We start from the raw sequence: 22187 nt of genomic DNA on the forward strand, positions 1-22187 counted from the left end.
GCCGCTTCTCAAAAATCCACCAACCACCAACCCAAGGGAGCATGACCTTAGCCTTCGCATGGCAAAATCACTCGCCTAAGCGGCCGCAATGCACCGAGTCGAGTAGCGTCGAGTGGACGGAACGGTGCAAGCGGGCACGGCAGACGGGGCAAGCGGGCGGGCGGGGGCAAGGAAGCAGCAGCGCAAGTGCCTTGGCCACGAGCCGAAAAGGGACAATACGCAGCGGCGGACGTGCCTATTGGACGAACGACCGGGGAAAAAGGCAGGGATGCGGTATAGTGCCTAATTCTCGTTTGCTTGGCTGGCTGGCTGGGTCCCGGGGGTTCGGGCGTTTGGTGGGTGAGGTGGTGTATATATGGTGTGTTTGCGCCTGTTGTGGACGCGGGAGGGCGCTGAGTGAGTGAGTGAGTAAGCGGCGACTCACTGGACTGACTGATTGACTGCTGCTGCACTGGCTGATTCTTTCTCGCAGGAGGAAGGTAGATTCGCGGCTTTGAAGAGCTTGGCTGCCAGTTCGAGGTGGCACTGCTTTTACGTGGAGTAAGAGGTAAAAAGAGAAAGGAAAAGAAAAGAAATTACATATCCAGTCATGTCGCCGTCCACCACCTCTCCTCTATCCATACTCTCCTCCACGGTGCTCCTCCTCACCATCTCCTCACGCCTCCAACCAGCACTCGCCCAAGGAGCATCCAACGCCCTGACTTTCGGCGACACGCCGCCCGGCTACACTTTCGCGACGTACGACTACAAAGCGGCCAGCTCCCCGCGTCCTGCCAGCCCGGCCGAGTACTCCAACGATGCCCTCGCCGTCCTATGGGACCAATTAGGGCCCATCACGCTTGGGCCCGTCAACTCGGTGCAAGAAGCGGGAGCCGACGCAGACAGCGCACGCTTCGCGCAGCCGGGCGTGCTGCACGGCTACGTGCCCAGCTACGTACGAAGCGTCGAGACGGCCAAGCTGCCCGGGAGCTTCGTGTGGGGGGTGGCAGCGTCGGCGTACCAGATCGAGGGCGCGGCCGACGCCGAGGGCAAAGGGCCGTCGGTCTGGGACCTGCTGGCGCACCGAGGAGCAGTCGTGGCCGACAACACGACGGGCGACGTGGTTGCGAGCCACTACTGGCTGTACAAGCAGGACATTGCGCGCATGAAGGCGCTGGGCATTCCTGCCTTTTCGCCGTCGTTCAGCTGGCCGCGCTTCTTCCCATTTGGCCGCGGGCCCGTCAATGAGGAGGCCGTCAGACATTACGACGATGTGGTGAGGGAGATGGTGCGCGCGGGCATTGCGTTGCACGTCGCCTTGTTCCACTGGGACATGCCGCTGGCGCTTTTCAACGAATATGGCGCGTGGGTCGATCGCAAGGTCATTGACGACTTTTTCAACTACGCAAAGTTTGTCATTAGCAGGTACGATCGCTACGTCGACACGTGGTACACCTTCAACGAGCCTCAGTATTGCAACTGGCAGTTTAGTGTATACCCGAGGGGCGATCTCTTGCCGGTCTTCAACAACTTTACCGGAGGGACTCCCACGAGATTCATCTGCAGTCACTTGACGCTGCTTGCCCATGCCAAGGTCGCCAAGTGGTATAAAGAGGAGTTCAAGGGTCGCGGTCGGATTACGTTCAAGAACAGCGGGAACTATGGCGAGCCCAACAGCACGTCCGAGGGAGATCGCATCGCCGTTCAGCGTAGCCAGGACTTTACTTTGGGTGTCTTTGGTGGACCCTGGACTGACGGCGACTACCCGCAAAGTGTCAAGGAGACTTTGGGGGACATTCTGCCGACGCTGACGCAGGAGGAAAAGGATATGATCAAGGGATCTTGCGATTTCTTTGCCATTGATGGGTATAGCTCATACACGGCCTACGAGACGCCCGGCGGCGTCGAGGCGTGCCAATCAAATCAGAGCAATCCTGCTTGGCCCGAATGCCACGGACAAACTTCTGTTGGACCGGACGGATTCATCTTGGGGCCACCCGGAGACCAACACGTGTCGTGGCTGGTCAACGCGCCAGTAGGCCTTCGCAGATACCTGAACCAGATCACGAAGGAGCTCTTTCCCGCCGTCAAGGACATTGTGGTGACGGAATTCGGGTTTGCAGAGCCGTTTGAAAACGACTGGCCTCGCAGATCGCCAGCGCTCTGGGACTTGCGGCGCGCAGACTATTTTCAGGGCTACCTGGACAACATCCTGGCGGCAGTCGTCGAAGACGGCGTCAACGTGACTGGAGCGTGGGGCTGGGCCTTGTACGACAATTTCGAGTGGTTCGAAGGCCTTTCGACGCGGTTTGGGCTGCAGTACGTCAATTATACGGATCTGACGCGGACGCCCAAAGCAAGCATGTTTCAATTTCTCAACTGGTTCAAGTGAGTGGTCGATGAGTAGCTGAAGATTGTGCTGACAAGTCGTGACAGGGAGCATCTGCCTGGTGTCAATGTAGCGTAGTGGTAGACAAGCATTCCAGCTCCTAGTTGCAGGTGAAATTCGAACATCCCATAGTTGCGCCTAGGGAGCATTCATCTGCTATTACAGTGACGCCTAGGGAGCATTCATCTGCCATGACAGTGACGCCCAGAGAGCAGTCGTCTGCCATCACAAACGCGGCTAAGCAGCTGTGGTTTGTTGCCGCAGCTAGACCCGGGAGCCTGGGTCTTTTTCTTCGACACCCGCCACGATGGGAGTAATCTTGTGGGTCACTGCTATTGGCAGTCAGTCTCGGCGGACTGGTGTCGGTCCATAGCGTAGCGAGGAGGAACAATGAAAAGACCGGAGAACAACCAAAGGCCTGGCCTGACGGGTAATACAGGCTGAAGGTGACGACGGGTGCCTGACGAAATCGGAGTTGTCCAGCTAAGCAGCTGTGAGATGACATGGCCAGCTGATAAGTGGCGAGCGACCTGACGCAAGGAGTGGGCAACTGGGGTCACGGGCTCGGCCGGTGGTGGGAACAGTCGGCGGCCATGGCGATGGCGATGGACGGAACTGAAGCGTATGTAGACGGGCGGCAGCAGTAGGTGCAGGCGCTAAGGTGGATGGTTTGGAGCGGGCAGAGGTTCGGTTGCCATGTCAGGTCGTCGTCGAGTCTGTCTTATCGCGAGGCCCCACAGCCGCCCAAGGTAGGGCACCTGGCAGCATCCATGGATCGGCTTGGTGAGCGTCCATCAGATGACGAGCTTCGCAAAGTGAACCGAAGAGGCGCTCCACGGCGGAATGGATGGACGTAGGTGACATGCTAAGTAGACATGCTGCAGCAGAGTAATGTATGTCGAGAGCTGCTGCATCACCTCCCCACGACTTACGCTTCCGGGCTTAGGCCAAGACGTCCCGCACGACCTGCCCCAAGCTGCGGTGCCGACCTCACCTCACCTCTTCGTCTCCAAACCACTCCATCTCACCAGTCCCGATCCTGCTGGCGCCAACTCATTCTTTTCCACCCTGAGCTTGTTCCTCTTCTGCTCCCCGCCGTCCGCCGCTCCGCTTCCTGCATACCAACAAGTCCCTGCCCGTCAAACGTCATCCGAGTGGAAGCGCTCCTCAGTACCCACCTTACCAACCGCACTTCCGCACTCCTCCATCGCCGCCGCCGCCGCCTAGTCTTGCCGCATCTCCTCTACAGCAACCAGCCAAGCTTGCTGCAGCTTTGCGTCTCCGTTGTTAGCTCGTTTCCAACTCCACCGCCGTCTGGCTGCCCGCTCCACGACCGACTCCGTGCGGGAGGCGTTCAGTATCACTGCAACGCCTCGCACGACCTCAAAGGCCCTTCGACCTGGCCGACGAAACTCCCCCTCACCATCCAAACCTGCACGCCTCCGCCTCCCAAGCCGAATCACGTCCGGAACTATCCTCGCACGCGGCACTCCTAGCACCACCCTCTCTCGGAGGGGCTCCATCCCACCCCGCGAGATCCACGCCTCTGAATACCTCGTCTTCGCCCTCTTCGTCCACCATCAAGCGCACACGAAGTGTATCGCCAGGCTCTTTTGGGCTGCCAACCTATAACCAACTCATATCGGGCGAGGCCTCCCGCGGGCCGAAGCGCAGGCGCAAGGACGAACACACCATGCGCCTTGATTCGGAAACCAGAAGGTCTCCATCTCCTTCCCAGGCATTCCCGAATGGCTCCAATGGCGTGTCGCCCAGGCGTGCAGGAACGGCAAAGGCCGCCAACGGCGCATCTTCTACCCACACAAACGGCAATGCGTCTACGCTATCCGCGACCTTCTTTGGCCATGATCGGGAGGAGGTGACTAGGATCCTGATACAGGGACTCACGGATCTTGGCTACACCGGTGCTGCAGGCGCCTTGAGTAATGAGAGTGGATTTGAACTCGAGGGTCCCACCGTGGCAGCGTTCCGGAACTCCGTCTTGCAGGGAGAATGGGCAGAAGCAGAAGCGCTATTGTTCGGCACAGATGACGGAGTAGGAGCCGATTGTGGTTACGGTTACGCCGGTGGAAAGAGACCGGAGAGAACAGAAAAGTGGTCGAGTGCTCCAGTGCAAGGGTTGACCTTGGCCGAGGGTGCAAACAAGGACGAGATGAGGTTTTGGATGCGTCAGCAAAAATACCTGGAGCTTCTCGAAGCTCGCGACCTAAATTCGGCGCTCATGGTACTGCGACAAGAGTTAACACCACTCCACCAAGATCGCAACAGGCTCCACGCCCTTTCCAGGTATGTCTGGTTCCTACCACTCAATCCTTGGAAATAAGCTGACCCGTTGCAGCCTGATCATGTGCCAATCTGCGGAAGATCTCAAGGCGCAGGCGCAATGGGATGGTGCAGCCGGCGAATCGAGGCGTCGCCTGCTCTCGGAGCTCTCGAGTAAGTTGGATCGACCCAACAGAAATATTGCGCACCTCTAACAGCCAACAGGATCGATATCGCCCAACGTCATGATACCAGAGCGCCGCCTCGCGGTCTTACTGGACCAGGTCAAAGATCACTGGGTAGCCAATTGTCTCTATCACAACACCTCCGCCTCTCCGTCACTTTATCTGGACCACATGTGCGAACGGGAAGACTTTCCTCTCACCGCCGTGCTGGAACTCCGCCATCATGCGGACGAAGTATGGTTCTTGCGCTATTCCAACGACGGGTCAATGCTCGCGACCTGTGGAAAAGACCAGCGGGTGGTTGTCTACAGCACAAGTAACTATCAGGAAAAGTTCACTCTGAGGGGCCACGACGCCGGGGTCTGCTATGTAGCATGGAGTCCCGACGACAAGAGGTTGATTAGTTGCTCCAAGGACAATTCGGCCAAGATGTGGGATACTTCCGTGAGTCGAACCACTGTCCAAAACACCCAGCTTAGCTGATCAAAGCAGTCTGGCGCCCTTGTACACAGCCTTGACTCGGGTTTCGACTATCCCGTAACTGCTGCAGCATGGGCACCAAACGGCGAGACTTTTGTCACAGGATCTCAAGACAGCAATGCTGCTCTATGTTTGTGGTCAAAAGACTGCCAAAGAATCCACACTTGGAAGGACGATGTGGTCGAACGTGAACGAGGGGTTGCGCTCCGCGTTAATGACGTAGGCATCACCCCGGACGCCTCGCGTCTTGTAGCCCTTCTCGAAAGCCACATCGTTGTGTACGACTTCGTCACACGCGAGAAGCTTCGCGAGTTTGAGATGCTCGAAAACAAGCCTACGTCTCTCAGCATCAGCTCATGCGGCACGTCCATGTTGGTGTCCATGAATGAGAACAAGATTTGTCTCATGGACATTGACACTGGTGAGGTCCTTCACAGGTATGAGGGCCAGAAGCAGGTCAAGTATATCATCAGGTCTGCGTTTGGAGGAGCAAACGAGAATTTCGTGGTTAGTGGCAGCGAAGGTAAGCTCTCCTTGACTGGACCCACCGGTCTTGTGCTAACCCCAAACCCCCTAGATTCCAGAGTCTACATCTGGCGATCAAATGGCCATCTTGTTGAGGCGTTGGAAGCGCATCGCCCTGGCTGCGTAAATTGCGTCGAATGGCATCCCCGTGATCCTACCGTCTTCGCTTCCGCAGGCGACGACCGGACTGTCCGGATGTAAGTTGACGACCCCTTGTAACATTTTTTCTTTTGTAGCAGAGCAACCATGACATCTGACCAAGTCCTTTACCAGATGGACGCGGCCGAATTCATCGCGATCCAACAGAACTGGCTTTCAAAGGTAGCCAGCAAGCCACCAAATGGTACTTCGTCTCCACCCATCCCCGGTCTACCAAGTCTGCACTAAACATGCGTCCCTATTACGATGTTTACTGCGAAAAGCACGAGGCCGGAGGGCTCTGCGTGACGACTACTCACACAACGATCCCGTTTTCTGGAAAGACAATCTACTGGCCATCCTTTACGCTGGACAAGCTACAAACTTGAATCCCTCTACTTCAGCCGTTTTGAGTTTCCACCCTCGGATCCGGAACGCCAACGCTCGATAGTATCTACCGGGACTCATGCGGCTGGCTTCTATAATCCCGGGCGTTTCCGGGCACAACCCTGTCACATAAACCCTTGATTCTCCGTACCCTGGAGACGACCGCTGAAGAAATTCAACAACATTGACCTCAGAGCCAAGGCCGATGGACTGCTCATCCACGATCCAGCTTCAGGTCGCGGCTCAGTCAATTCTGCCGAAATATCTACAAACATGGGACGGAGTATGGCTAAGAAATTTTCCCCATTTTGCCCCAAGGCTTCTTATTTTTCTCTAGAGTGGTGGCGGGCAGACCATGAACTCTTTCGGAGGCTATTTCTCTTTCACTATCCCCTCGATTCGACATTTTTGATGTTACCGTAGGCGACTGACACAGATATTGAAGGTCTTGCGGGATGAAGCAGCAGGCGTTTTTCCCATCTTTCTCCCTTTCTGCTCCTTCATTAGCTCCCCTCCCTTTCTTTTATGCGGACATATTCATGCGCACAATTACCCCTTCATGTTTTGCACTTACAGCACTGCACTTGTACGGAAGAGAGGAGGGCGTGCCGGATGGATGAGCAAGTGGGGTGGAACAGAGTGATCAAGCAAGCGAGCGAAAATAGGAGTTTGGTGTTGACGGATCCACAAGGCATCGTCCGTACCTTTTACATGGCCATCACATTGTTGATGGGTCAGTCGCTGCGGCGACGTGGAGGCTTTGTCGAGGCTTTTGCTGGCCATGGAGCGATGGGTGGACTAGATAGGGGGATGAGTAGGTAAGTAAGGTATAACCAAATACAACCTCATAATCTCGCCTGTTTCTCGGGATGTGGTTCCGCGACGCAAACTCCAAGAGACTCATAGACACAAGTTGGGCGTGCGATTGCATAGTCGAGTTGGCTTCCTAGATTCTGGCAGCTGAGCTCGTGCCTCTTCTTTTCAGGCTCGATAGAAAGAATGAGACTCCGAGGCTTGGTCACGAAAGTCGTAGCACACACAACAAGAACAGAGAATCAGTCTCACTCATCAGGACACATTCATTTGCTCTATGTACTAGACAGCTGGCGGGGGGCATTCATACGTTATAATTGACGAATGGCAGGGAGCATCCAAACGTCGAGTGCCTTGCAGCCGACAGAAGATTCCGTGCGAAAGTTCACTGCAGTCGACGACTTGCCCGAGGACCATGACTGCACCTGCCCATTTTTCCTGCTGAACACCGGCAGTCAGGCTGGGGCATCTCTTCCATAATACAATCACTCTCTTTCCACAAACACCGGCTAAGTCTTTGCTATTCTTCCCACATCGGCTTACCAAAACATTCGTTCGCCTCTATCATCTTCGACGCCTCTTTCTAGGCCATCGTCATCTCATCCAGTGAGACATTGATCAGCGCATTGCATCGAGGCCGCTCGCCATATCATCGAGGATACAAGGAGGATTCCCAATCGTCCCGGAGCTTTCCATCTTGCACGTCAAACAAACAAGCATGGAAGAGCGCATCCTCAAAGCAAGCACCGAAACTCTGCATCCTCCCCACCCACAAGCTCTACGCGCGCTAAAACATTCCAACTGCAGCTCAACCTCCCCGCCAGCGTGCAGCTCAGCCGCAGAGCGCTCCTCTCGGTGTTCTGGGAATGCACCAGTCTCCAACTCAAGGACGAATGCGACATCGTCTTGCGCGTCATCCGAGACGAGCATGGCTCCCCCGTCTCCAAGCCCACCATGACCAGCAACTCGCCCGCGTACCAGCAGCTACAAAGCCTCTGGTTACTGCTGCACGCGCGCAGCGACGACGTGCGGAAAGCGGGCCCGCTTGTACTGAAGGCGCACCTGTACTTTTGCCCGCCGGGCCCCGACTACTTGTCTCCTGTTGGAAATAGGATTGACCCGGAGGCATTGGCACTTGATAACAGCGGTGGCCACTACGGTCGGAAGATCGAGGCGGAGCGAGCGCCCGCACAGGCGGCGTCTTCCAAGTACGTCATTCCGGCAAAGAGGGCGAATCGTTTCGACGAGGAGCATCCGGTCAGGAAGAGGGCGCGAAATGCCTCGGACGTCCCTCTCCGCGACGAGCAAGAGAGTCAAGCCAAGAAAAGGGCGAGACAAGACTCGCACGTCACGCCTCCAGACCAGCAGAACGCGGATGATATGACCATCTCTACCGAGAATCTGTCCTTGCGCGGAGGCGCCGATCCGCATCGTCCGCTCCAGAATCCCTTCTTCCCACGCGACATCTCCCCTCCGTCAACCACTGTCACTTACCACGCTAAATTCACCATAAACCACGCCGGTGGTGGAGAATGCTACACGGTCATTGTCCCTTTGCAGGGAGACTCTTTGGAGTTAGACAAATTCATGCCGCCCGGAACGATGGAGTACATGTATGAGTTCACGGCGTGGAAACACTCGATATTGGGACGAGCCGCGCCGCATGTCAGCTGGGACGATTTCTGCAACATCAGGCGCTTCACTTCGGTGCTGGACTAGCGAGGGGCTGGAGTGCTTGGATGTGGTGGTGCACATTGGCCTGGGGGAGTTGTGTGTGTAGGACCTCTGTCCGCATGTCGTCTTCGGTTGGCGGGAATGCCTGCTCTGGCTGGTTGAAAGGGGTCAAGGTTTCCATGTGGCATCTGCGGCTTGGGTGGTCAAAGATTGAAGGACACCGCGTCTATGCGCCCAGAGCACAACTGGTGACGCAGGTGGGCAAAGTAGACTCAAAGCTGGCTCGCAGAATAGTGATTACAGTCAAAGAGTCGACGGTCGAAAGAAGACTTTGAGAAATCGGCTTGCGAGCAACGCAGACTCCATTGCCTGTGGTAGTTACGAGTTACCAAAGAGGAGATTGCACCATCAGAACCACAGGGAGGCGTCGAAAGAAATCTGACGCCGTGGGTCTAGCGGTGGTAAAGAACGACAGCTCCCTGAGTGCAACCATCACGGCAGACAAATGCTCCCTGAGCGCAGCTGCTGTTATATGAAAGCAGACGAGAATCTCTGGGTCGACTTGCAGTGAATGAATTCTCCCTTCACATAGCGGCATCGCTCGAAGATCTCGTTTCTTTTTACAATTACCACGCAACGATGGGCGAAAGAGACGCGTTTTCGCGGGCAAGTGCCGGGCTGTCGTTGTGAGCGGGTGGCTTGTCGCGCACACGACAGACAGCAGAAGCTCTTGTTTGGTCTATTGCACACACTGGCAGTATCTGCGCGCACGCAGAGGCTCTGATTGACTTTGGAAAGTTTTCCCCCGGATTCAATCTATCTTTTGGTTGTTTCTTGATTTCAAGTCCCATTGGATTTTCAAAGGCCGGGTGAGATGTCGCTTACCGCACGCAGTGCACTTCACGCAGGGCCAGGAGCACGTCTCTTTTCGTGATTGGAGGTCGCTCGAATGGGGTCCTCGCTCTGACGGGTTTCTTGTTGGAGAAGTGGGCGAGACGCCCTGGTATCACATCGACACTCCCCGAAAAGCTTCATTGCAGAGCAATCAATCAATCAATCGACCCACCACCGCAGACCCCAGCACTCCTCTGCGCCGCCATTCTTGTCAAACTCGCTTCTCGTTCTCCAAGTCAGTCGCCCGCGCGCTCAAACAGTTCCATAGCCCTGCTGGCCGCCCTGCTGCGGCGCATGCGGCGCCGGCGCGGCGTACGTCCCCTGCGGCGGCGGCGGCTGCGCCTGCACCGACAGGCCACCGCGCTGCACGCGGTCGCTGTAGACGCCCGACGCCGGGTGCGGGTCGTACAGGCCCTTGCGCGCGTCCTCGCGGCGCTTGTAGTAGACGTATTCGATGTAGAAGGCGTGGATGTGGCCGGGCAGGTAGCTGTTGTGGTGCCCCCGAGCTCGCGTTAGTCGTTCGGACGCGGGATTTGTTGGTGGATGGTGCTGCGTGCAGAGGGAGAGGGATAGGGATAGGGAGAGAATGTGGTGTGAGCGAGACTTACCCAAGGAGCGTCAACAGAACGTTGATGCAGAAGTCGGGGCCGCAGCCGGCGATCATGAGGACGCCAATGGGCGGGACTGTTGGTGGTTAGCTGGGGCTTCCTCTTGTGTGCATGTGTTTGTGTTCCACGCGGGACTTGGGAGGGGGAGCCGGTGGGCGTAGTGGTGGTGACGACGCGGGAGCTGTCTGGCGCCGCGACGCACGTGTGCCGGTGGCATGACATGGAGTGGAGGTAAAGTTGGTCGGCGCGGACTCACTGAAGAGGGTGATGAGGATGAGAAGAATTGCAGCAATCATATTGGCGATCTGGCTGTGGACGCGGCGTTTGGTGTCGGCGGTGGTCGGTGTTGGTGTTGAGGGACAGTGGGAGGTGAATGGTGAGGAACTGTAGGTGGTCGCGGGCCAGAAGCGGAGAAACAAGGCGAAGAAGAAGCAAAGGAAGGGAGGCACTGCAGTGGGTTGGAATGGCCGTATTAAGTAAGGGGAAGCCTGCGCGTCGGCGACCTTGGCGAGTAGGCGCTGCGAAGAGCAGTCTTATAGGTTGGTTGGTGTCCGTTGCTTGCTTGTGACTCCAGGCTGGCCGGGGACGGGACCTCGACGCTCCATGTGGCGCAGCACCATGACGTCGCCTGTTCCACCCGTGGCTGTGCTTTGGATCAATGGATCTGATCGGTCTGAAATCAATCTGCTTGGAATTTCTTGAGCCAAGTGGCGCCTGATCACACAGACGCCATCTTGTTTTGCTCTGAGCTACTACCTAGGAAATGCGTCTATGCCATGCTTTCGTGCCGCCCGTAACCCATAACCTCCTGCGCCCAATCTCCCAATTCTCATCCCCTCTACTCTGCGTCGTGGTCCACACTTTCAATATCTGCGTCATCCTCTCCTCTAAAGGCTTCCTCAAAAGCTTCCTCATCGCTCTTGTTCCCAGTCCTCGACCTTCCCAGGTCCCTCTCCACTTGTTGCTTGAGAAACAAGATGTCGTACCACTCTTTGATTTCGGTCTGGAAATCTTCGGGAATCACTGGCTTGACCCATGTGCTATTTATGGCCGTGACTCGACTGTTCTCGGTAGCCAAGCTATCTTCACGGCGCGAAGACATGCTTTCCTTGCCGTTGGTCATGTCTTTGCCCATGGAGCTGGATTGTTCTTTGACTGTGAGACTCGAGCTTGATTCCTGTTTTGTATTGCAAGGTCCATGGACAGACTGGGGACTAGTTGGAATAGTTGGAACACAAGGTGGGCCGCAGGATTTCGACCTCTTCTGTTTTTCCGCATCCACGTCCGACGCTCGCGGAGGCGTCGAGCTTCCCTCGAAGCGAATGGTTTCATTTGATGAGCCATAGGAGGATACAAGGTATTTTACAGTGTCGGAGCCTGTAGCTTTGATGACGCCGCTTTCCGAACTTGTTTTGCGGGCAGCTTTTCGGGAGGCTGTTCCCTCGATCGAAGAGTTTACTCTGTTGCAAAGCTGCTGCCCGAACGTAGTGTTCAGCCCTGTGGTAATCGAGCCGTTTTGACACAACGAGCCAAAGCCATTGGCCGATGCCGGAACATGGCGCTGTTGGAGAAGCGTGCCCGAGCCACAGGGTGTTGGTGGGATGCTCGCCTTGTCCTGGAATATCGCCCCGTGAGCACCACCTCTGATCATTACCGGATCCCTAAAGAGCTGGGCCGGTGACCAAATCGAAGGACACGGTTCGAGTTTGGCTCCTGACTCTGAACAATCAACCGGCGATACCATGCTCGCCGGTGTGATGTTCTCTGCGAGACGTGTATCCTCTGTGAATCGATCTGCTGAAACTTTCCACCAAGCGGGGATGTCTGGAACAGGCTTTGCTTGAGAAGGGAAATGGTATTCCAAGCTGTTTCCTGTAGAGGCCCGGGTGGAACTAGGTTCTGATTGAGCTCGATCGAGTCCAGATTCGAGTCCCCGTTGCCACCTGGCCAGTTCTGGTGCCAATCTCTGTTGGTGCCGTAGTTCGCGGCCTCGCTTTCTCGTTTTCATGAGTGAGGAAAGATCATCGACAGAGATAGCAGGAGACTGATGACGTCTCTGAGCGTCTTGAAGAAGTTCGGAAGAGACACGCTCATACGACGACATTCCAAAGCTTTCATATGAAGGGGGCCCAGAGAGAGGGAATTTGTTCACTTCGCTAAGTTCTTCATGTACCATAATGTCGATTTTGAGACGGATTGTCCTCTCGAAGCGGACTTGATCGGGAAAGAAGCGAGTTCCAGTGACCGTCAAATCAAGACTCGTCGGCGTTGGCTTCATGCTGGGTTTGATGTGGCCGCTCTTCAGATAGCCACCAAAGCTCGTTTGAGAACCATCCCATTCGAACGCGACGCAGTCTGACTTGAGTTGATACTCGGGACGTCCGACATAGGAATCGTATTCGGGATCCAAGACCGAGTCGACGTACACTGGCTGTATGTGACATTTGCGGTTCAACGAGGCCTCACTGTCCAGACGCTTGAATCGAACGATTGGGCCATAGCGTTTCACTCGACCACAAACAGTCGGCTCGCCTTGTGCGTTGATTGCCGCCGAAAAGGCCACCTTCACAGTAGGCAGAAGGGGAGTATCCAAGAAGCAATCCCTCGTTCGCAAAAACTCGCAAAGACCGTTGTGAAAGTCCCCGCTGGATGCCAGCCAGTTGTATTGGCTTCCGTGCCTTTTGTAAAGCTCGATCATGCACGTGAGGAACTCTTGTATGTTCACAGGATAGTTTCGACAGCCCATGCTGTTAAAGGACTCGCAGATGCGATGGTTGAGGCTTTCGGGTCGTCGAGCTAATGGATTGTCAATATGCATCACAGAAGCTCTGGACACTGCAGCGTCGCTGTAGCCTCAAAAAGAAACCGCGTACCTGCACCGCACTCGTCCATTGTGTCAATGATGTCTGTGAGATGATTGGATATTTTGTACTCGAGTACGGCTGCAAACATGTCCTCCCAAAACTTGATCTCTCGGGCCTGCGTCATCGAAAGACCTCTCCAAGTTGATGTCTCGTCAAGGTATCGCACGTTGCCTTCCGGACTTGATCCATATCTGTGGAACATTGGGATCCAAAGATCCACCGGCGAGCTCCTGACTGGTATGGAGTCTGATTCTAGGCGGAAGTGAATCTTGCGCTGCGGTCGCCGCTGATCTGAAAAGTCGCGGAGCCTCGACAGCTCGATGGCATAGAGAGGAAAGTCGCGGTCCATAATTGATTCTGAACACAGGTTCGCGTGATAAGGTTGAGTTTCCAAATGATGCTGGGGACTGAAATCGGTAAGGAGATGCCAGAATGACGGCTGGGATGGATGGTGTTTACAGGACGTGAGTCGTTGCTTGAGCATGATCAGATGAAGCCTTTCGCGATTGCCGCGTCCATCGGGGCAGCCACGTCCTTTGACCGCCCAAGGCGGCTGCGCGTCCCGCTCCCAGAACGCGACTTCGTAGTCTGGACGAGCGGCGCTCAAGCGACACATGCAGCAATTTGGTGAACGTGAGCTTGCCGCTTGGTACCTAGGTATGCGTTGCCATTCTTGCCGCTCATACAGCATCCATGCTTGCTCTCGTAGTGAGCTTTTCGTTCTTGTTGCCCAACTTGGGAATCTGGAGAAAGACGTCGACACCATAGCCCTCTAGACTGTGCAATTCAAGACTTCCAGCCCAGTATTCGGCGTAGATTCTGCTCATTGGGAGACCAATGCCCAGTCGCAAGTCCTGTGGTCTGGTGGTCAGTGATTCGAGGGAGCTGTCGCGATGCTCGCCTTCGACACGGGATTTGGATGGCTTCACCTCTTTCATGGTAGCTGCAAGCCTCGGTACGCGAGAGAGATTCTCCCGGCGCATTTTGCTGCGAGGGCCTTTGCTGAACGACCATAGATAGGGAAGCACATCTTTCGGGACGCCGCCTCCCTGATCAGAAATCCTGATGATTACATGTTGATGAGTCTCACAGATGAGAACTTCTATTGGAGGCGGTGTCGTGGTCTTGTGGCGTCCTTGCTCGATGACAGCCTGTATAGAGTTGCGGAGCAGCTCCCCGATGATATACTCCAGATGAGAGAGAATGTAGGGAAACTTGGCGCCAGTGTGCCCATAAACCACGATTTCTGGAAGAGGAACCGAAGGCCCATAGGTTTGCCGCATGAGATCCTTGGTCGTTTCACCACATTTTTCGACAATCTTCTGGGCATTGCACTTGAGGAATATTTCACCCACATGATCATTGTGCGGGTCCATTTGGAATTTGGCGTCTGGGAAGTGCCATGGGGAGTGAAAAGTGTCGGTCAGGGCAAGATGCTGCTCGGCAATGGTGCGCCTAGAAATTCGCTGGAGTGGATCAGCTTGCCATTCACTTTCCAGGGCATTGTGCACTATCTCACAGATCTCAAGAGCGTGGTCATGAAGTTATCGGTTTCTTCCGGCCTCATGCTACCTTGGACCTCGAGAACTCCAATGGCCAACCGCGGTATCACCGTCAAATGCTCGTCCAGTGTGTCCTTTATGACTCTGCAAAAGCGATCGTTGTCTTCGAGTGTTTTGATCTCGGGCAAGCGGCGGTATTTCTCAAAGGCGCGGTAGTAAAGCTCGTACACGTGGGAGATGTGTGGGTTGGTCACAACAAAGTAGGGCAGCGTTTGCATGTCTCGGAGGCGGTGAGCAAGCCTGCGGAGAGTCAGATACTGGCTTCTTTCTGGAATGTTGTCAAACTTGCCTTGTGGGCAGCTCTGTCCGAACATAGTTGGCCGAGCCAAGGAGACGTGCTTCGGTCAAGCGAGCTCCGAAGAATGTCAACTGGCGCAGACTAATTGGACGAGCCTCACGTTGGACCCATCTGCGCGTCATGGGTAAGCAAAGACGGCCAAGGTTCGGCGCGAGCGATTGTGGCATACTCGTCGAGGACTGAAGAAGGTCGCCAGGCTGGGGCGCTCGCGGGGCTGGCGTTGGTAAAAAGGCGCGCATGGCAGGTCTTCCGAGGAGCCAAAAGTTTGGTCGTGTGCGTGCCTCGCGAAAGGCTCAAAGCCACCCTGCGGCCATGAGCCAGCGCGGGGAGACTCATTGGGAGAGCAGGGCGGTTAAAGGGCTGCGGCAGATGCAGTGGGCGATTTGGGGTGGGCGGTGAAGAGCTTCAAGGTGCGCAATGGAGAAATTTTGGCAGACGAGAGAGGGAAATGGCGGACAAGGGTGAGACTAAAAGAGAGAGTCATGGGAGTGAGCGAGCAGAAGCAGCCATGGCAAAAGAAAAAGAGAGGAAGTTGGGAGTTGGGAGAGGAGAGGGTGGTTCGAGGGTGGTGTCGCGGAGCGTGAATGTCATGCCCGGCCATGTTTCGTTACTAGCTGACTCGCGTGACGAAGCGCGTATCGATAGGGTACCGGCGATACGGCACCTGGGCTGGCCAGCGAGCAGTGCGTCCAACGTAGGGTAGAGGCCGAGGTCTGTTGACAAGGAACGACACTACGGTAGCGTTGCTGAAAGCAGACGTCGTCGTCTTTCACAGGTGAAGCTTCTGAATTCGTGGGTTGGCACGGGGGACAGCAAGTCCATGTTTGCTTTGACGACAGAGGGAGGAGAACAGAGCAGAGCAGAGCAGAGCGTGGCAAAGATTCGTCCTGATTCTTCGGCCCTGTGCTTCTGCAGGCGTCACGGCGGCATCAGGGCGCGCAATAGGGCCCGGCCCCCTCCTCTGCTCCAGGCGGTGCGGTGCCGGTGGTGGAGCGCCTGCGCCTGCGCCTGTGGACGCTCCGGTCTGCTACCTGAGCTGTCGTTCGTCATTGTGTCCCCGCCGCCCGGCCTTAGCGAGCCCTTCCTTACATGCAACATACCTACCGTTGAATGTCCACTGCCAGGCCAACCTCAACTCGAGAGCTGTGCAAGCTATTGGATCCAACCTCTCCGACTTCTTCCTCGCCATTGCTTTGCATCGCATCGCGTCGCATCGCATCGCATCGCATCGCCCTTGCCCGCCCGCCCGGTGCCACGTCCTCCACTGCACCGCGACGCCTGAGCCTGCCCTGTCTGCTGCTGCGCTGCGCTGCACTGCGCTCGGTGCCGCTGCCTGCCCGCATCTTCTCATCACATCTGCTCGCGCCACTCGACCGCCATGGACCAGGTAAGCTACCTCGCCTCTCGAGCTCCTGACGCGCTTCCTCAAGCTCCCTCCACCTCTCTCGTCCTTGCACCGTGCTGCCTTGTGCTCCACCATACCTATCCTCTTAGATCCACGCTCACAACCCCCACAGCTTGGCAGCGACATGCTCGTCGACCCCAGTTACGATGAAAAGCAGGACGTGGCCATCATCTCCCCCGAAGACAACATGGAGGAGCCAGAGGCTGAGCCCAAGCCCCGCGCCGACGACTTCGACGCCATGAGAAAGCAGATGATGCCGGAGCTGCCGGACCTCGAAACAGAAGCCGAAGCTGTAGACACCTGGGAGATCAAGGAGTGGAGGAACATGTCGAGGCGGGAGCATGGCCCAGTCTTCAAGTGCGCCGACCATCCGTGGAGGGTACTCTTCTTCCCCTACGGCAACAACACGGACCACGCTTCATTCTACCTGGAGCAGGGCTTCGAGGACAAGCCGCCAGAGGAATGGTACGCTTGCGTTCAATTCATGCTGGTGCTCTGGAATCCAAACGACCCCACCATCTACGTCCAACACACCGCCAACCACAGATTCACCGCCGAAGAGGGAGACTGGGGATTCACACGGTTCGCCGAGCTTAGAAAACTCTTTCAGAACCCATGGGAGGGCTGCGATCGCCCGCTGGTAGAGAACAACTCGGCCAACATCACTGCCTACGTGCGCGTCATCAAAGACCCCACCGGCGTACTATGGCACAACTTCCTCAACTACGACTCAAAGAAGGAGACGGGCATGGTGGGATTGAAGAACCAGGGTGCCACTTGCTACCTCAACTCGCTGCTGCAGTCGCTTTACTTCACCAACGCGTTCCGCCAGGCCGTATACCAGATCCCAACCGAGGAAGACCCCGACCGCACCACCAACAGCGCATACGCACTTCAGAGACTGTTTTACCAGCTGCAAACCAGCAATGTCGCCGTGTCGACAAACGAGCTCACCGCCTCTTTTGGCTGGGACACGAGGCAAATTTTCGAGCAGCAAGATGTGCAGGAACTGTCAAGAGTCCTGATGGAGCGTCTGGAAACGAAAATGAAGGGTACCGAGGCGGAGAACGCGCTGGCCAAGATGTTTGCTGGCAAGATGAAGACGTACATTTCCTGCATCAATGTCCCCTACGAATCATCGCGCATCGAGGACTTCTGGGACATCCAGCTCAACGTCAGCGGCAACAAGAATCTGGACGACAGTTTCAGGGACTACATCCAGGTCGAGACCATGGACGGTGACAACAAGTATTTTGCTGAAGGTTACGGACTCCAAGACGCGAAAAAGGGCGTCATCTTCGAGACTTTTCCCGACGTCCTTCACCTGCAACTGAAGCGCTTCGAATACGACTTTAACAGGGACGCTATGATGAAGGTGAATGACCGCTACGAGTTTCCTGAGACCTGGGATGCATCGCCGTACCTGTCGGAGACTGCGGATCGTTCTGAGCCGTTTGTCTACCGCTTGCACGGCATTCTCGTCCACAGCGGCGATTTGAACGCCGGCCACTACTATGCATTCATCAAGCCAACAAAAGACGGTCACTACTACAAATTCGACGATGATAGAGTCACTCGCGCCACCCAAAAGGAAGCGCTAGAGGAGAATTTTGGCGGCGAGTACACGAACCTGATGAACGGCAATGCACAGCGCAACCCTTACACCAGGACCTGGTCTACCAAGCGATCTATGAGCGCCTACATGTTGGTCTACATTCGCGAAAGTCGATTGGATCAAATCCTCCTCAGCGACGACGAAGTGCAGCCCCCTCAGCATCTTGGTAAGCAGTCTATCGAGGTCGGACATGCTCCAGGAGGCTAATGATTTTCTAGCTCAAAAGTTTGCAGAGGAGCGCGCTGCCATTGAGCGTAAGAAAAAGGAACGCGAGGAAATGCATCTCTACCTGCAGGTTTCGGTTGCCACCGAGAAGAACTTTACCTCGCACCAAGGCTTCGATATTGCGCCATGGACCAAGGACGCAGAAACGGACGCCGCGCCAAAGACTTACAAAACTCTCAAGACGACGACAATAGCCGAATTGACTGCGCAAATTGCTGAGGAGATGGATTGCGCTGGTCCCGAATTCCTTCGTCCGTGGGCAATGGTTAATCGCCAAAACGGAACCATTCGGCCAGATGGCCCAATCCACTTTCCTGACATGAGTATTGAAGAAGCAGCTGGAAAATTTGGTTCCAAGTCTGGTGTCTTCAAGGTGTGGATTGAAAAGACGGAAGAGACGGACGAGGAAGAAAAGCCGGTATTCGGTGATGCTCTTGTCGACCTACACGGGATTGCCAACAACAAGCCTATCATGCTCTTCCTCAAGTACTTCGACCCTGAAAAGCAGACCCTATTCGGAATCGGCACCTTCTATGCGGCTTGTCACGATAAGGTCGTTGACCTCTGCCCTCATATCCTCAGGCTTCTCCGTTTGCCGGCAGGCACAAGCTTGAGGCTGTTTGAGGAAATCAAATCCAACATGATTGAGCAGATGAAGCCCAAGGTCACTCTCCTGTCGTCCGAGATCCAAGACGGTGACATCATCACGGTGCAGAAATCCCAGTCTGAGAAGGAAATCGCGGCCCTCACTTCGGCTGGCCGCTACTCAGACGTGAGAGAGTTTTACGACTATCTCTTGAACAGAATCAATGTGCAGTTCTGCCCCAAGAACACCGTCCCGGCAAACCCGGAATCCACCTTCACCCTTTGGTTGAGCAAGAAGATGTCGTACGATCAGGTTGCGGCCAAGGTGGGCGAGCACCTGAACGTGGAGCCGACCCACGTGCGCTTCAGCACCGTCAACATGACAACAGGCAGACCCAAGGTTCCTGTCAAGCGGATGCAGAATGTGACGTTGAATAACATTCTCTACCCAACCTCCTACAATGCCTACGGCAACTTCAATCAGCGTCAGGATGCGCTTTATTACGAGATTCTGGAGTACAGTCTATCGGAACTCGACCAGATGAAGGCAATCAAGCTTTCATGGCTTCCAGAGGGCATCGTCAAGGAGGAGCCCTACGAGATTCTGGTGGCAAAGAACGGCACCATGGAAGACCTGATCAAGGGACTGCAAAAGAAGGCCGGTCTCGACGACGAGACGACTGCCAAGGTTCGCCTTTTCGAAGTTGCCAGTTGCCGCTTCAAGCAAGAAGTTCCCCGGGACAAGGGTGCTTTGAGCATACAAGAATTCACAACGCTGTATGCCGAGAAGCGCCCAGAGGAGGAGGAATCTCTCGACAAATCTGCTGGGGAGTCGCTTGTATCGTGTTACCACTTTGACAAGGAGCCGAACAAACCGCACGGAATTCCCTTTGTCTTTGTCGTCAAGCCCGTAAGTCGACTCATGAAGCTCTCGGTGACCAATATTGACTTTGTTGTAGAACGAGCCGTTCAAGGACACCAAGGAACGTCTGTCGAAACGGACTGCCATCAAGGGCAAGCAGTTCGAGAAGATCAAGTTTGCCCTTGTAATTGCCGGATCAGGCTACCCCAAGGTTGAGCCGTTGGAGGATGGTCAGTCTGCCTCGATTCTATCATGAATGAAGCTAACTTTTGCCTAGATGATGTCCTAGCCGAAAAGCTCAGCACTCAACAAGAAGACGGTGTCTTGCTCGGCTTTGACCATGTCAACAAGGCTCGCAACGCCTGGGGTAAATCAGATTCAATTTTCATCAAGTAATCACGGGAGAGGAGCACAGAGTTACCATTGCATCGATTGGATTCTCAAATGCTCATAAGCATAGGGTGCTAGAGGGGGTTGACAGGTAGCACTTGCAGAGCGGCGGATCAGCGCCAAAGCACCTAGCAATCGGAGGGAAGTGCGGTGTGCATAGACTGGGCGCCCAGTTTTCCTTTCAGCGTCTTCTGTGTATGGCCTCACACTGCAGGCATTGAAAGAGATCGAGAGTGCTTGATTGATTACACGAGTTCAGGCCAGGAAATGACGCGTGCCCTGCGGCGATGGAACCAAGGGTGTTTGGGGTGGCATGGTGCTTGGTTGGGGGAAGAGAGTTGGTCGAGTCGTGTTGATATACCATTCAATTCATGAGTTATTCCAAAGCTTGGCTTGTCCGTGTAGCGCTTGGAGATGCGCCGTCTGTGATGCAGGGCCGGCTGTCTCAGTGGTGCTGAGCATTATTGTCCGGAGATTATCCGACTGCGACGTTGCTGCTCCCGGTCTGTTGTCCAACCCCCGAAGCTCTGCTAGCTGCTTCGACCTCTTCGCACGCCCATGATGCACGCCGCTCTGCTGCTTTCCAGCCTGGTGGCTTTCTTTGCCACGGCAGTCTCGTCGACTGCCCTCACGTACAAGCTTGCAGCCCACGAGAAATCATGCTTCTTTACCAGCGTCGAGCAGAGGGGACCGAAGGTCGCCTTCTACTTTGCTGTACGTCCGCTCACGCGACGACCTCCGCAAAAGGCCGATTTCTCTGGCTAGCGAGACTTTGGCGCTTACATGCCTCTCCCAGGTTCAATCCGGCGGTAGCTTTGACATCGACTACGAGGTCGTCGGCCCCGGCGAGAAGGTCATAATGGATGGCACGAAGGAGCGGCAGGCCGACTTCGTCTTCACGGCCAACGACGTGGGCGAGTACCGCTTCTGCTTCAACAACGAAATGTCGACATTTGCCGAGAAGATTATCGACTTTGAGATTGCGGTAAGCTGGACCCACGACCGTCTCGAGACACCGCGCTACGCGAACCCCTTACAATTACTCGGGACGCGCCGCGCAGCTGCTAACGAGAATTGTTGCCCCAGGTCGAGAACGAAGAGTCGCGCGCCAAGATCCCGTCGAAGCAGGGCACGCCGCCGGAACAGACGTCGGTGCTGGAGGAGTCCATCCTGAAGCTCTCGTCGCAGCTCTCGACCATCAACCGCAACCAAAAGTACTTCCGCACGCGCGAGAACCGCAACTTCAGCACCGTCCGCAGCACCGAGCGCCGCATCTTCAACTTCAGCATCATCGAGGGCTGCATGATGATTACAATGGCTGGTCTGCAAGTATTCATCGTGAGGTTCTTCTTCCAGGGCGCCAGAAAAGGTGAGTGCCATGGCATCAGACGGGTCTGGGTGGCTGCTTGGGGACTCGGGGCTAACACCGCACAGGATATGTGTAAACGATACAATGATGGCCATTTGGCGGCGTTGGCGTGCGGAAGCGCTGGGATGGATTGTATTATATCCACATTGCAGGTTAATATCATTTTCGACGGCTGGGTTGGTCATTGGAATTGTTTACTGGGAGATGCCACCACCGAGGGTTCAATCACATGTGCTTTGCGCCTAATAAGTGCAACCAATAAGCTTCGATGCTGTCGTCAAGAATTTCGTACTTGACACCGCATCAAATATGGATAAGCAACGAGAGAGTGAGAGTGACACAGGGAGATATGAATGTTTTGTGACGGAATTCATATGGGTCTTGGTAAGGCTTCAACATGGGGATCCGTTTACATGAATTACGTGGGTGACAGACGATTCAATTGTAGGCACTCGACGATTCATACCTCATAGAGTGCGTATAGGAAGCGATCAGACCGTTTCCACTGTGACCCAAGGAAGCATCCGATCACTCTACGACGTCCTTCTTGGCCTGCAGTAATGGGTGCCAAATTTTGTACCGACACTCTACTTTTTTGCACCACTGCTTGACCAGACCCTGTGCTAAAAGGCACGTTTCTCATGGAATTCATTCAGGCGT

The 22187-nt window shown here is 55.3% G+C and overlaps 7 protein-coding genes across 7 annotated transcripts; 4 read left to right on the forward strand and 3 right to left on the reverse strand.

Annotated features, from left to right (window-relative positions):
* Positions 1–508: 508 nt before the first annotated feature.
* J3D65DRAFT_649322 (WD repeat-containing protein 26) lies at positions 509–6504 on the forward strand (the record flags this gene model as incomplete). Its single annotated transcript, XM_066802417.1, has 14 exons — positions 509–738; positions 760–1102; positions 1133–2014; positions 2042–2106; positions 2131–2298; positions 3122–3151; positions 3640–3831; positions 4043–4672; positions 4725–4822; positions 4874–5277; positions 5326–5836; positions 5891–6035; positions 6168–6205; positions 6428–6504. Exons 1-14 carry the CDS (start codon positions 590–592, stop codon positions 6502–6504), a joined length of 3732 nt encoding a protein of 1243 aa, XP_066660103.1. The 5' UTR covers positions 509–589.
* Positions 6505–7784: 1280 nt separating this feature from the next.
* On the forward strand, positions 7785–9005 carry J3D65DRAFT_655095 (uncharacterized protein). The gene has a single exon (XM_066802487.1). The coding sequence runs from the start codon at positions 8131–8133 to the stop codon at positions 8893–8895; it is 765 nt and encodes a 254-aa protein (XP_066660104.1). The 5' UTR covers positions 7785–8130; the 3' UTR covers positions 8896–9005.
* A 648-nt stretch (positions 9006–9653) lies between these two features.
* J3D65DRAFT_611052 (uncharacterized protein) lies at positions 9654–10896 on the reverse strand. Its single transcript, XM_066798863.1, has 3 exons — positions 10609–10896; positions 10353–10428; positions 9654–10231 (listed from the first exon to the last, which is right to left on the reverse strand). Exons 1-3 carry the CDS (start codon positions 10646–10648, stop codon positions 9997–9999), a joined length of 351 nt encoding a protein of 116 aa, XP_066660105.1. The 5' UTR covers positions 10649–10896; the 3' UTR covers positions 9654–9996.
* Positions 10897–11023: 127 nt separating this feature from the next.
* J3D65DRAFT_39827 (uncharacterized protein) lies at positions 11024–13756 on the reverse strand. The gene is made up of 3 exons (XM_066795899.1): positions 13676–13756; positions 13226–13623; positions 11024–13148 (listed from the first exon to the last, which is right to left on the reverse strand). Exons 2-3 carry the CDS (start codon positions 13563–13565, stop codon positions 11191–11193), a joined length of 2298 nt encoding a protein of 765 aa, XP_066660106.1. The 5' UTR covers positions 13566–13623; positions 13676–13756; the 3' UTR covers positions 11024–11190.
* On the reverse strand, positions 13757–15654 carry J3D65DRAFT_39826 (putative pyruvate dehydrogenase kinase). Its single transcript, XM_066795898.1, has 4 exons — positions 15246–15654; positions 15068–15187; positions 14736–15018; positions 13757–14682 (listed from the first exon to the last, which is right to left on the reverse strand). Exons 1-4 carry the CDS (start codon positions 15410–15412, stop codon positions 13897–13899), a joined length of 1356 nt encoding a protein of 451 aa, XP_066660107.1. The 5' UTR covers positions 15413–15654; the 3' UTR covers positions 13757–13896.
* Positions 15655–16091: 437 nt separating this feature from the next.
* Positions 16092–20544, forward strand: J3D65DRAFT_611058 (uncharacterized protein). The gene is made up of 5 exons (XM_066798864.1): positions 16092–16463; positions 16594–18262; positions 18315–19816; positions 19866–19998; positions 20046–20544. The coding sequence occupies exons 1-5, from the start codon at positions 16455–16457 to the stop codon at positions 20162–20164; spliced, it is 3432 nt and encodes a 1143-aa protein (XP_066660108.1). The 5' UTR covers positions 16092–16454; the 3' UTR covers positions 20165–20544.
* A 103-nt stretch (positions 20545–20647) lies between these two features.
* J3D65DRAFT_611064 (membrane trafficking protein) lies at positions 20648–22045 on the forward strand. Its single transcript, XM_066798865.1, has 4 exons — positions 20648–20872; positions 20955–21143; positions 21245–21527; positions 21593–22045. Exons 1-4 carry the CDS (start codon positions 20717–20719, stop codon positions 21601–21603), a joined length of 639 nt encoding a protein of 212 aa, XP_066660109.1. The 5' UTR covers positions 20648–20716; the 3' UTR covers positions 21604–22045.
* Positions 22046–22187: the final 142 nt, after the last annotated feature.

Source organism: Phyllosticta citribraziliensis, assembly GCF_038025025.1.
Source record: "Phyllosticta citribraziliensis strain CPC 17464 chromosome Unknown J3D65scaffold_1, whole genome shotgun sequence".
NCBI lineage: Eukaryota > Fungi > Ascomycota > Dothideomycetes > Botryosphaeriales > Phyllostictaceae > Phyllosticta > Phyllosticta citribraziliensis.

What these genes read in the sequence shown, in the direction of transcription:
- J3D65DRAFT_611064 (XM_066798865.1), top strand. Translation starts at nt 20,717, where the DNA reads ATGATGCACGCCGCTCTGCTGCTTTCCAGCCTGGTGGCTTTCTTTGCC. An exon ending in AGGTCGCCTTCTACTTTGCT is followed by an intron (nt 20,873 to 20,954) that starts GTACGTCCGCTC and finishes TGCCTCTCCCAG; the next exon opens with GTTCAATCCGGCGGTAGCTT. An exon ending in TTATCGACTTTGAGATTGCG is followed by an intron (nt 21,144 to 21,244) that starts GTAAGCTGGACC and finishes TTGTTGCCCCAG; the next exon opens with GTCGAGAACGAAGAGTCGCG.
- J3D65DRAFT_39826 (XM_066795898.1), bottom strand. Translation starts at nt 15,412, where the DNA reads ATGAGTCTCCCCGCGCTGGCTCATGGCCGCAGGGTGGCTTTGAGCCTT. An exon ending in CCTTCTTCAGTCCTCGACGA is followed by an intron (nt 15,188 to 15,245) that starts GTATGCCACAAT and finishes CATGACGCGCAG; the next exon opens with ATGGGTCCAACGTGAGGCTC. An exon ending in TGACCACGCTCTTGAGATCT is followed by an intron (nt 14,683 to 14,735) that starts GTGAGATAGTGC and finishes GATCCACTCCAG; the next exon opens with CGAATTTCTAGGCGCACCAT.
- J3D65DRAFT_39827 (XM_066795899.1), bottom strand. Translation starts at nt 13,565, where the DNA reads ATGGACCGCGACTTTCCTCTCTATGCCATCGAGCTGTCGAGGCTCCGC. An exon ending in AATGGACGAGTGCGGTGCAG is followed by an intron (nt 13,149 to 13,225) that starts GTACGCGGTTTC and finishes ACAATCCATTAG; the next exon opens with CTCGACGACCCGAAAGCCTC.
- J3D65DRAFT_611058 (XM_066798864.1), top strand. An exon ending in GCAGCCCCCTCAGCATCTTG is followed by an intron (nt 18,263 to 18,314) that starts GTAAGCAGTCTA and finishes ATGATTTTCTAG; the next exon opens with CTCAAAAGTTTGCAGAGGAG. An exon ending in TTGTCTTTGTCGTCAAGCCC is followed by an intron (nt 19,817 to 19,865) that starts GTAAGTCGACTC and finishes ACTTTGTTGTAG; the next exon opens with AACGAGCCGTTCAAGGACAC.
- J3D65DRAFT_611052 (XM_066798863.1), bottom strand. Translation starts at nt 10,648, where the DNA reads ATGATTGCTGCAATTCTTCTCATCCTCATCACCCTCTTCA. An exon ending in CATCCTCATCACCCTCTTCA is followed by an intron (nt 10,429 to 10,608) that starts GTGAGTCCGCGC and finishes AACCACCAACAG; the next exon opens with TCCCGCCCATTGGCGTCCTC. An exon ending in GTTCTGTTGACGCTCCTTGG is followed by an intron (nt 10,232 to 10,352) that starts GTAAGTCTCGCT and finishes GCACCACAACAG; the next exon opens with CTACCTGCCCGGCCACATCC.
- J3D65DRAFT_655095 (XM_066802487.1), top strand. Translation starts at nt 8,131, where the DNA reads ATGACCAGCAACTCGCCCGCGTACCAGCAGCTACAAAGCCTCTGGTTA.